This window comes from Fukomys damarensis, unplaced genomic scaffold (genome assembly GCF_012274545.1).
Source record: "Fukomys damarensis isolate Sample0158 unplaced genomic scaffold, DMR_v1.0_HiC HiC_scaffold_26, whole genome shotgun sequence".
NCBI classification, from domain to species: Eukaryota; Metazoa; Chordata; class Mammalia; order Rodentia; family Bathyergidae; genus Fukomys; species Fukomys damarensis.
Genome location: NW_022900938.1, coordinates 3,181,827 through 3,194,127, shown reverse-complemented (window position 1 = coordinate 3,194,127; position 12,301 = coordinate 3,181,827). Strand labels below are relative to the sequence as shown.

Sequence of the window (12,301 nt, the reverse complement as noted above, 5' to 3'; positions counted from 1 at the left end):
ACTGCCGAACTTTAAAACAAATTTCCAGCTACTAAACACAAACTTTAGATTTCCTCTCTACGTCCTGATTCCAACAGGGGGAGCCAGGTGGCTGTGACAAAGCCCACCTTTCTGGTTTAGAAATGAACAGAACTTATCCTTTCCGGCTCTTGTATTTACTCTTCCTACATTCTGAAAACTTGCCAACCCTCTAAAAGTATTGACATCTTTTTAAAGCCTTTTCTTAGATTATAAATTTGTATGTGTTGGAATTGCCTGTCTTTCTAGAAAGCCGTCTGGCTGGAACGCATTCCTATTTAGGCCATTTCTCTGGGACTCAAGTCCCAAGCATCCTTCAGGCTTCATGCAGTCCTGGAAGGCTGGATTAAAGCCCATAACTCATAGTCCTTGGCCAAAGTACATGTTGTGTTTTGAATTTTTTGGTAAACTCAAACAGCTGATGCAAGATGACACGCAAAAGGCAAGCCACACGTGGAAAGATCCTTCTCAAAATTAATCAGGGAGAAGCAGCAGAGAGCAGCACCAACAACCATTACAACCCCGCCACATTGGTGAAAGCGGTAAAATGTGACAATGCCCACAGGTAGCCGGGGTTCGGAACGATGGGTTAGCCTAACACAGTCAGCGCGAGTGGGAATGGATACAACCCCTCCGAAGGAAGTAATGAGGTACTGCCCAAACAAAATTGAGGGGGTCCACTGCCCGGCTTGTGCTTACAGAGGCTGGGAATCGGGATCCGCCTGCTGATAAGGGGAAATGGAAGCTACACTGTGGCATTGGTGCACAATGCAAAGCAACACAGTCACAGAGGGCCTGAAGCTCTGTGTACAGAGGTGCTTAAAATCACAGCAATGAGCCAACAAATCAAGTTGCAGAACACCTGAAACATAATAGCAGTATATAAAGTTTTTTAATTTACAAAAATAATTCTACACGCTGTTTATGGATGTACAGGCATCAAATGAAAGTAAAAATACGGCCAAGGAGAACAGATACCACTTCTGGACATCAACTGCTTCTCAGGAAGAAGGGATGTACTCTGTGTGTGTGTGTGTGTGTGTGTGTGTGTGTGTGTGTGTGTGTGACATGCAAGTACGGCAAAATGGTAAAATGCTAAGATTTCTTAAAGCTTGTTAGAAAGTATAGAAATATTTATTATATTATTCTCCATACCTTTCCAAATGTTTTAAATATTTTCAAAAAATTATTTTAAGGAAAGCCAGTAAATCTGAAGTTTTATGTTCCATAAGAATGAAAGGGGACTGAGTTGCTTTTCCTTAAACTATTTTTGTTCTGGGTTACTAGCTCCTGGTAGAAAAATAACCCTCCCTGTCCTTCCCATGCAAAGTGGCCCGGCTGTGTGGCCCCTGCCAGGTGAGGCAGAGGACGGGAGCCAACAGCGCACGCCTCTGATGGCCCTGGCTGTCCAGTCCAGTCCGAGAGCACACATCAGGTTGGTGTTGCACTATTTGCTGGTCTTCCTGCTGCTACTCTGCTTTCCCGGCTCCTCTCTCCGCATGGAGGCCAGGTGAGCTCACCTCGCTGAAAGGTGCAGTCCCTCTGGGTCCACAGCAGACAGCGCTCCCGCCAGGGGCCTTCGCCGTCTCTCTGACTGCCACTCTGTCATTCACACTCCCCTCCAAGCGTCTCATTTGAGGGCCTTCGTCACCAGCTGGCCACCAGGGCACGTGTGAGCTGCGTTCCACACCCAGGCTGTGACCAGCTGCTTTGGCCGTGGTGAGGGCCAACCTTACTTCCGTCTCTTTCTCCTCCTCCCTCCTGCTATTCCTCTGCCTCTCGTCTTCTCGTTCCTCTCCTTCCTCTCTCCTCTCCTCTCTCTGTCCCTTCTTCTTTCTCTCCCTCCTTTCTGTCTTTCTGGCGTGTGCACTAAAATACTCTATAACATCTTTCTACAGAAAATAACTATGGGTGAATGTCTGGACTGTTATTAAGCATATTTTATTAAAGGTAAAATAGGTATAAAAGTCAAATACTGGAAACAATTTTGGTGTAGGTCAACAAAGAGTCAGTTAAATACTGTGCTTGGTCAAATGACACAGGCGTGGAACGCAACCCTGAGGCTTCAGGAGAAAACCCGTGACATAAGCCCATACGACGTGCTCATAAACCATGACTTTTACTGTGGAAAAAAGTGGGTACCGAAACACTACAGAGAGAAGGGGTCTGCTTGTTGTAGAATGCCGAATGCTCTACAAGGTAAGAGCACAACAGCCCTGAGCTCGCTGCCATGGAACTGTTTGCTGGACTCCTAGGGGCAGAGTTGGGGACTGAGAAATGCACAGAGGGGTCCCTGCCCTGCCCAGTCTTGAGCTCAGGGCAGACTTTCTGACTGGCGCAGAGATCACCAAGCTCTCTTCAGCAGAATCAATGTGTCAGAGCCATCAGAGTGGACCCATCACCGTGGACAGCAAAAAGCCTGCTTTACTTTGCACGCTGATCACACCAGTGATATGAGAACGCATTCTTCTGCCAAAAATGGGTCACTGCAGACGTAGCTAATGTCCCGCTGCGTGTCACCCCCAGGTTAGACTCTCCCTGCCTCCTGAAGTTAACCGCTGCCATGAGTTCAGTACGGAAGCTCCCAGGTGCTCTTATGTCTTCATGTGGAAATATAGGCGCCCACAGAAACTCTAGAGAATTAAGTCAGGCGGTCAGTAAAATATCTTCTGAATATTTAAAATACTGCACAACACTTAGCAAATACAGCACGAAGTGTATTTTCATGTAATTATATTATATTGTAGCAATTCTCTGAATCCCCTTGTTTCAGTCATCAGCGTGTGTGTTGTGTCTGTACATGTCGACACAGAATACATTAATTTCTTTCAATTACCAAATGTATTCGATTGTAAACACACAGTTTTTTGACATTTCCTCTATTGATGATGCTTTCATTATTTCCAGTATTCCTCTATCCAAACAATGTTTAACTACAGTGGACCCTTGACTTATGAACTCAATTTGTTCCTGAGGACTAGTTGTAACTCAGGTTGGTTAGTGGAGGCACAGGCTCCTCCTCTACGCGGCCTTCAAAGTTTCTCTGCTGTACACAGGCAGAGCTCAGTGTCCTTAGAGAGACTGGCCAGGTTTCTCAGTGAACACCACAGGATGCTGTCCTGTTCCTTCAAGAATTCTTAAGGGTTAAATCTGTATCTGAGACCATCTGGAAGCACAAGCGGCCGGCATTCTAGTCAGAACTCAAGACTTTGTTCTTAAGTGAAAACTAAAATTCTGGTCATAACTCAAGTGGTTCTTATGTCAGGTCGGTTGTGAACATCCACAACATGACTTTTGCAAATGCGTAAGTATTCAAGGAGAGATAATTTTAGAGATATCTGTATGGTGTATGTAGTGCATGTTTTTTGTTTTTTGTTGCTGTTACTGTGGAACAGAGGAGCGAATCCAGGACCTTTGCACTGACTGAGCTACATCTGCAGCCATGTTTAAATTTTGAGACTGGGTCTCCTTCAGCCACTATGTTGCCCAGAATGGTCTTGAAGTCACATTTCTCCTGCATCAAGTTCTCAGAGCACTGGAAGTTTATACCTGTGCCACCATGCCCTGCAGCTCTGGGCTTTTGCAAGTGCTCCGCTAATTTACACACTCACTGTGTATACAATTGCTTAGATTCCCCACCTCTTCAACCCTTGATATCACCAGCGACTTGGAATCAACAATACTGTATTATGCACTTAAAAATTCATGGAGAGGGTAAATAGATCTTGTATTGTTTTCTTACCACCTGCAGCGAACACCCCAGAAGTCAAGACACACAAGGAAACTCCTGAGACGACAGGTCTGTCTGTCGTTCTGATTGTGGCACAGGTTTCATGAGGGAATGCACATGTCCAAATTCACCCACTGTACCTTAAATATGCGGTTATTGTATATCACCTTCACTTCAACAACGCAGTTTAAAATGTAAATAGTAGACATCAGATGGGAAGCAACAGCACCTCATTTCTGTGTTTTCCTAAGAACAAGACTGGACATTTCCCATTGGGTTTGTTTATTACTCATTTGTAATTCATTTTCTCAGAATTACTTGTTCATATTCTTTGCCTATTTCCCCCATTCTCCTAGTGGTTTGTGATTGTATGCTCACACTGCTATTCCTATTACTATCTTGTATAATCTGAACATGTAGATCCACATGTGAACCCAAGTGTGCAGGGCCCCCGAGCGACATGCCTGGGTGTGACAGTGTCGGCACTGTCAGGGTACAGCCTCAGTAATGAGGCAGGATAGAAGAATAAAGATAGACCAAAGGAAAACAGGGGAAACCGTAATATTAAAATCATTCTTTTAAGAAAAACTGCAGCTTCTGGATACAAAAGCTGTTCTTCTCCCCTCTTCCAGGGAAAACTGCTAAGGGCCCTAGAGATCCTAGCCTGCACCCATGAGTCCCAACCCCTCCTGCCCACCCTGTGCTCCAGAAGCCGCTGTGAAGAGCACAGACCTCTGCTTCCCATGCGTGTGAGTGGCTTACACTGTAGCAGAGTCCACCAATCAGGCAGACCCACAAGCACTAAAACACACACCCGAGGTGAGCTACCTGCGGGACACCCCAGATTCCCACAAATACACCCAGCAAGGCCACAGGTGCCTCCTCCGCCCCCATCTCTGGCCCTGCACTCTACTTCTTTGAGTCCTTACTTTTGAAATTCATGCCTCTTACATGTCCTGAGAATTCTTCTCTGTGATGGAACTCGGCAAACCTTCACCCTGCTGGCTTCCCTGCCTCCTCCTCTCAATGGAGTCTTGCTTCCCTCTCAGAGGCGGGCATCTGATGGTTTTGGTTCTGAATTGAATATTTATAACTGATGTCCTACAGGAAGCTCACACTATTTACCTGCCTGTCAGGAGTCGCTGTGCACAGACAACACAGCCTGCACGACTAACGACCCTAGGCAGAGCTCTATATCCGAGGACATTTCAAGCTTAACTGGGAAAAAGAGCTCTTCTTCTACACAGACTCTTCCAAACAAAGGCCCAGCTAAAAACGGTCAGGCACAAACTACCTGCAAATTGAGAAACTCTTCACCTTCTCCCCACTACCTTTCAGTCCCATTTGCACAGAGAGAAGAAGCAGAGGGAACTCTGAGCATCTCAGAAGCACTATCTGCTCTCTGCAACTTGCCAGCTGGAAAGCAGTGGGATGAAGGAAGAGAAGAGGGACAGAGGTGGTCAGTGCTCACGGCTGGCTTGTCCAAACATCAGCTCCTCACTGTGGAAGCGAATATTAGAGAAAGACCATACAGAATATGATTGTAACGTAATGGTATGAGGTTGCTACTGATTTTTTAACAGATCAAATCTTATTACGGTACAGGAGCTGTCTTTCTGGGCAATTGCCTTGGAAAAGTCTATGATAATTCCATGCGTGTGGCAATTGATCAAAACATATTTACGACTCTACACCTTACACATCCACCAGAAAAGAGTTCATTATCTTATAACTGCACCACACTTATGGGCCGAAATCAGTCTTGCCTATCGAACTGCTCCTGCTTCACCATCAAAACACACGAAACCCATCCTCGGAACGGATATTTGTCATGCATCAGAGAATCGTAGGAATGGTGCCCACTAGCTCCAGAGGCAATTTGCATCAAGGGAAGTAAGCACATTTTGAAAAATGACAGGAAGTATTTTTACAAGACCACACTCTTCCACAGTTTTTTCTGCAGGGTTTTTCTCCCGTGGTCATTCCTTGGTGTGAATTCCTTCCTGCGTCTCAGCCCCAGTCCCTCAGGCGTCAGCCTCTGATGGGTTCTCATTGATCTCACTGACCACCTCTCCCCTTGACCCTGGCTCACCCAGACCCCAACCAAAACTGGCAGGGGAGAGGGGATCAAGGCAGGATTTGGATGGGCAGTGACGAGAAGTAAGAACTGCAAGGCCTGAATTGACCCTCAGGACCTTGTGCCCCTCTCTGCTCAGCCATTTCAGGGTCCATCCTCCTGGCTGACAGGAGCCGGCGTCAGGAGGAATGTAGGGCTTCTGCTGGGTTTCACCATGAGCTAGACGTTAACAAAATAACAGAGGCCGCAGCTGTAACAAGCTGCTCTGGAAAGGCCAAACGATTTGCCCAACATGGGACTCATTAGCACTTCATTCATTATTAAACTGGAAAACACTGTGGTTGGATTCCCTAAAGGGTCAGCTGCCAGAAGCAAGCTCAGAATTAAATCATTATGCTCTTACAGTGATATTTGTTTAGGAATGTAAAACATAAATTACATAAGGGTCCTTTCAGGGAAAACAAAAGCTGTGCAAATTCCAAAAGTTGGTCTTGCCTTCCGTAGTTGAATAAAATTGCAGAACTTTCTCAGTACTCGCCCATGCTCTAAATCTTCCTAATGTCATGGGGGAGAGAGGAGGACAAGAAAAACTGCATAGTTAAACCACACTTACACTCAAAACCTCAACATCTCTGTAACTAGGGATACAAGTCAAGACAGGCAGAGCGGTTTCTCCAAGCGCTACTGAATCAGGCATAGTTAGAAAGACATTTACAGGAAGGTGATGTGAGACCAAGTTTCTCAAACAATCCTGGTCCCAAATGGATCAGCTTCATGCTGCAGAATTAAAACCTCACCTTTCAGAGGTAGAAGCAACAAAACAGCACTAAGTGGAAGTCTAAGAACGAGTTTTGAATCTCCGCACTGCGAGGCTCTAGTCCTACAGGCGGAGCGTCCCTTGTCTGAAATGCTTGCCCCAGAAGTGTCTCAAAGTTTGGATTTTTACAGATTTAGAAATATCTGCAAGTAGATATCTGATAACTTGGGGATAGGACCCAAGCCTAAACGGGAAGTTCACTTGTGTTTCTACTGCAGCAGGAAGGTCGTTTTATACGCGATCATCACTGCTGCTCTTCGACCGTGAGCTGCCCAGCGGGTCCGGCGTGCGATTTCCCCTTTACGGCATCAAAACACAAAGGGTCCTCGACTTTGGAGCATTTTGGACTTTCGACAAGGGACACCCAGCCTGGGTGACATTTAGGTGGAGGTGTCGCTGGCTGTGACCGCGGGATGTTGTATCACGAAATTCTTTGTTTTAAAGCTCCGATTCCGTCTGCAGCTCACCGTGGACCCGCGAGCACGTGGCCCGGGTGCACTGGCCCTGGTCTTAGTCTGTGCCAGCGCCAGGCCATACAGGCTTTCTGGAACACCGCCCCGGGGCAGCTTGGGCTGGCGGGAGGAAAGCCCACAAAGAAAGCTCACGAAATCTAACCCGAACTCCTCAGGGCTGTCAGGAGCACAGTGCGCCAGGGTGTTGTGCAGAATACTCACTTCCCGGGGGGAAACTCGCCTCAGGGACGCGAGTGCCACACAAGCAGGGGCGACGTGAATCTTCCCTGTGGATCACAGCACTGAGCCTTCCTGTCCACCACGTTCTCCACCTCAGCTTGAACACTTGGAACAGCCCTTACCTCCGGGTAACTTTTTTTTAGCTTACTTTGGAACGAACAACGGCAAAACGTTATCAAGGGCCTTCCGCCTAGTCCAAGGGCAGAGACACTTCCTCCAGATTTCAAGCTCCACAAATGCAAGTGAGGAGGAAGACAGCCAGCCCGTCTGTGCACACTACAGAGAGGCGCGGGCCATGCTCACGTCCACTCCAGGGATTTGTCTAGCACGCATTCCAGGCAGAAAGCAAACAACGGTTTTGGAAATCTGTTTGGTGCAATGTACCCAGCATGTAGTTTCCAAATCTGAAGGCGTCAGCATTTTAAAATCTGGTAAAATACTTAAAATATACAGAAAAATAAAGAGAATACTGCCACAAAGACCTGTGTGCACACAAACTAGATCTACATTTGCTACTATTTGCTTCCAAATTTTAAAAAGCATAACATTTTATAGGGAGTTGTAGAAGTCCCGTTTATGTCCTTCCCTGAACACATGTTTCATTCAACCTGCTGACTCTGAGGTAACCACTACCCAGGAATTGATATGGCTCCTTACCTTCCATGTTTCTATATTTTTATTGCAGATATAGCCATGTATCCATAAGCTAACACAGAATTTTTGCCACACAACTTCAACATGTGTAAATATGTATATATGTAAATGTATAGTGAATATATATATAAAACCTACTTATAGTAAACACAAACTAAATATAATACATTCACACATACAGGGAGTGTATTTTTATGTAGACTTTAAACGGATTTTCTTTCCTTTCTTTTTTTTCATAATTAAAAGATATCCAAATGTACTGAATTTGTTTACAATGTTAGGCTTGACCAGAAAGCCATAATCAGACTTTCAGAGGAACTTAAACATTTTACTGAAAAAGTCATTTTTGATAACAATTTCTTACACTGTCTTTCAGATATAGATACAATTGCTAATCACATAAAGGTCCATGAATATAAGAAGGAAATTTTGTTTGGACACATTGCAGCAATCAATCCAGTAAACTTATTTAAATTTTTATCTGCAATTGGTTTTGGGGGACCACAGTTATTTATTTACCTGACAGAATCAGGAGCTCGATGATCTCTGCATCTCCCAGAAATGCAGCCACATGCAGGGGAGTTCGCTTCTCGGAATCCTGAAACAAAAAAATGAAAATAAGATGACAGGGCAGTAGCAGCCTGGGGTGCCTTGGTAGACTGGACAGACATGTTACCCACTCTAAAGTGAATGCTTGTGGAACGAGCTCAAAGGCTAGACACCTGAGGAGCCGAGTTCAGGCGGTAATTTCCCCTCAGCACCCCAGTCACACGTGCACAGCGTTCCACTCTCCAGTCTGGCACAACATCCGCCCACCTGCTCCCTTCACTGAAGCCAGGGTCAGTCAAAGATGGACCATGATGTGCTGGGTGATACATTTCAATTCATTTTCAAACCTTCATTATGGCTTAAATTTTTTTTTCAAACACCTCTAACTTACCTTAGAAACATACTTCAAAGTTTCCAAAGATTTACTTACTTTCTGAGAGAATATAATGAAATTGTTCATGAGGACATTAAATGTAAATACAGTCATTTTCTTTCTATCCTCATCAGCTATTGTCTAGTCCATGCACTATTCACAAAGTGCCTTTTGAATGCCTACTCTGTGCCAGAACCAAATTCCAGGGTCAGAGGGGCAACCACAATAGGCCCAGTCCATGCTATCGTGAAACTTACATTCCATCAAGATAAAATGAACTAAACAAAGATTAAACAAAAAAGGCCAACACACAGTGGTGAAGGGAGTGGTCCATCAAGAAGAGATAACAATTATAAATATATATGCACCAAACACCAATTTCTTAAAACAAACATAAAGGACACATAGGTCCCAACACAGTTCAGTATTCTACTCTTACCCATGCACAGGCCATCTAGACCAGAAAAAGAAATGAAGAGAGAAATACCAGAGTTAAACTACACCACAGATCAAACAGACTTAACAGATGTCTACAGAACATTCCTCCAACAAGTACTGATTATACATTCTTCTTAGCAGGCCATGGAACATCCCCCAAAATAGATCATGTTTTAGGCCATAAGGCAAGGCTTAGCAAAAACGACATGTTGAAATAATTTTTTCCATCTTTTCAGATCATAATGGAATGAAACTAGAAATCAAAAGCAAGAGAAACCACAGAAGTTATGCAAACACATGGGTATTAAACAATTCACTTTTGAACAATCAATGGATCATTGAAAAAATCAGGGAGAAAATTTAAAAATTTCTAGAATCAAATGAAAATGGAAATACAACATCCCAGAATCTGAGATACTGCAGACAGTTCTAAGAGGGAAGGTTATAGTTATGGATTTCTACATCAAACAATCAGAGAGACCTCAGACAAATAATCTAATGATGCATTTGAAGGTCTTAGAAAACCAAGAGCAAATCAAAACCAAACCCAACAGAAAGAAATAATAAAGATCAGACCTAAATTAATGAGGTGGATACTAAAAGAAAACACAGGATCAAGGAAACAAAGAGTTAGTTCTTTAAAATAACAAGTGAGACTGACAGATTCTTAGCCAGACCACAAGAAAAAGAGAGAAAGCCAAATCAGCACAGTTAGAGGTGAGAAAGGGAATGTTACAATAAATACTGCTGAAATCCAAAGTATTATTAGAGACTACTTTAAACATCTATATTCTAACAAATTGGAGAATCTAGAAGTAGATGAATTTCTAGACACTTGCAACTACCAAAACAGAACCCATAGGATATAAAAAAAACTAAAAAAATCAATAACAGACAATGAGATTGAAGCAGTAATTAAAAGCATCTAAAGAAAAGCCCAATCCAGATGGGGTCACTGCTGAATTTTACCAGAATTACCATCAATGCTCCTCAAATCAGTCCTTGATATAAAGGCAAAGAAAGATTCCAAACTCATTCTACAAGGTCAGCATCACCCTGATACCAATAACAAAACAAAAACCTGTAGGCCAGCATCTTGGATGAACATTGATGTATGTTACACGCATGTCCACATCTGCTAAATGAAACCCACTTATCTGTATAACCAATATGCACTAAGAAAAAAAGACCGAAAAAATATTTACATTCCAATGGGGAGTCTGACAATGTTCAGATAAATAAACAGTGCATGAGGTCATTTCCCACGGAGATAAAGACAGTGATGGAATTAAAACAAGGGGAGTCCAGTGATCATGGAGATGGGAATGCATGTAAGGCCTTTCTGAGGATGGCGATATTTCAGAGCTGAGCAGATCTACTGTGTTTTATGGGCAAGAAAACTGTGGCTAAACAGATTCCCAATTTCCTCAAGATCCCACAAGGGCACCGAACAAGTCGGCTGTTCGCTGGTCAGACTCCAGTCCCTGTCCTTGGCCAGGCATTTTTCCTTGGCCAGCTGAGAGGCAGGATGGTTACATGCAGTGGAATAAACACTGCCTCGCGATCTGTAAATGAGAGATGATAATGTCTCTCTCAGAGGCCTGATAAGAGGAAAGCGAGCCAGAGGAGGCAGCTGCACATCTCGTGCTCCCAACGTGGCACTGATGTCATCAGCTGTGTGTGCCAGCTTTCCTCTGAGCCTGAGTATTCCTGGGTGAAGAACAGCTCTCGATCCCTGTACCTCACAGTAGCAGCACCCACGGTGCTCAGCACAGCCAGTCTGCAGGCAGGGACTCTTCCATAAGCATCCATCACCTCCATGACCGCAGTGCCCAAAGCCCTCGCCGTGTTGTACAGTTCTCCTAAAACGACCATGCACTTTAGTCTCAAGATTCTTGGATTCACTGCTGATTTTAATCAGCACTCCTGGTGAAACCTGAGCATCCGGTGGTCAGCCCCCGTGAGCCTGAGGGTGTCGTTCTATCTCCGGCTGGTTGTTCTTGCTCGGTCTCTTTCACACTCTTGCTGGTGGACATGTCGTGACTCACTGACATCTGAAGCAGATGGCAGGTAGTGGGGTGGCAGGAAGCGATCCTCCGAGCAGCCCAATTGTTGGAAATGGTTTTATGAAGGGAATGATAGGTAGATTAAAAAAGAGAAGTCTGAATTAGCTGGAAACTTATGTTGACTGTGAATAGCTTTGGGCAACTACTATGGATCAGTGAAAACAGAGCAGCCACACAACTATAAAATAATGGCATGGATTGGGAAATTCTGCGATACCCGGGACCACAGTAGAGCCTATCACACCTACACTGCTCTATTTTGAAAATAAAGAAATGTTTGAAAACATGTTTGCTCATTTGAGAACCATGTATTCATTTTTGCAATGAACTATACAAATAATTAAGGCCAGACTTGTGTAAATACTTTCTATTTCTATTTCCTCTATTGATATCCCTACTTCCAAGTATTTTCCATTTAACTTCATATTCTTCTTGAATCCTCACTATATCTACTTAAAAATTTCTCTTGGATCTTGGGCTAAAAGTTATATAATTATATGTTCTTCTGTGAATAGGATTAGATCCAGAGTCTGGCTGAATTCTGTCTTGCCCAAATGATTTAAATAAGGCTAATCCCAACCCAAATTATGACTTCATGTGACCCAAAGTAAGTCAATACTCTGTTTGAAAATTGGGCCTCAAATACAAAGCCAAGAAAATTGCGGCGTCTCTCCCTCCCTTGAGAATTCAGTTAGTCTGTCATTACACGATAGACTCTGCTGATTCTGTGGCCCTTCGAACAACACAGCTTGTTCCAACCATAGTTTCTGTACTATAAAAAGCATGTGTTCTGTGAGATCATATTGTACAATTCCTGATGAATCGTTATGTTACCGTGACTACGCAAAGGCTTCCAAGACACCTAGGCCGAGGGTCACAACCCTCCA

At 44.0% G+C, this 12,301-nt stretch overlaps 1 protein-coding gene across 1 annotated transcript in view; it reads right to left on the bottom strand.

Annotated features, from left to right (window-relative positions):
• Ankrd44 (ankyrin repeat domain 44) overlaps nucleotides 1–12,301 on the bottom strand; it is a 166,059-nt gene that overhangs the window by 122,224 nt on the left and 31,534 nt on the right. The window contains exon 4 of the mRNA XM_010631961.3: nucleotides 8,508–8,586. Within this exon, the coding sequence (XP_010630263.2) occupies nucleotides 8,508–8,586 (79 nt within the window). The remainder of the gene's footprint in view (nucleotides 1–8,507; nucleotides 8,587–12,301) is intronic.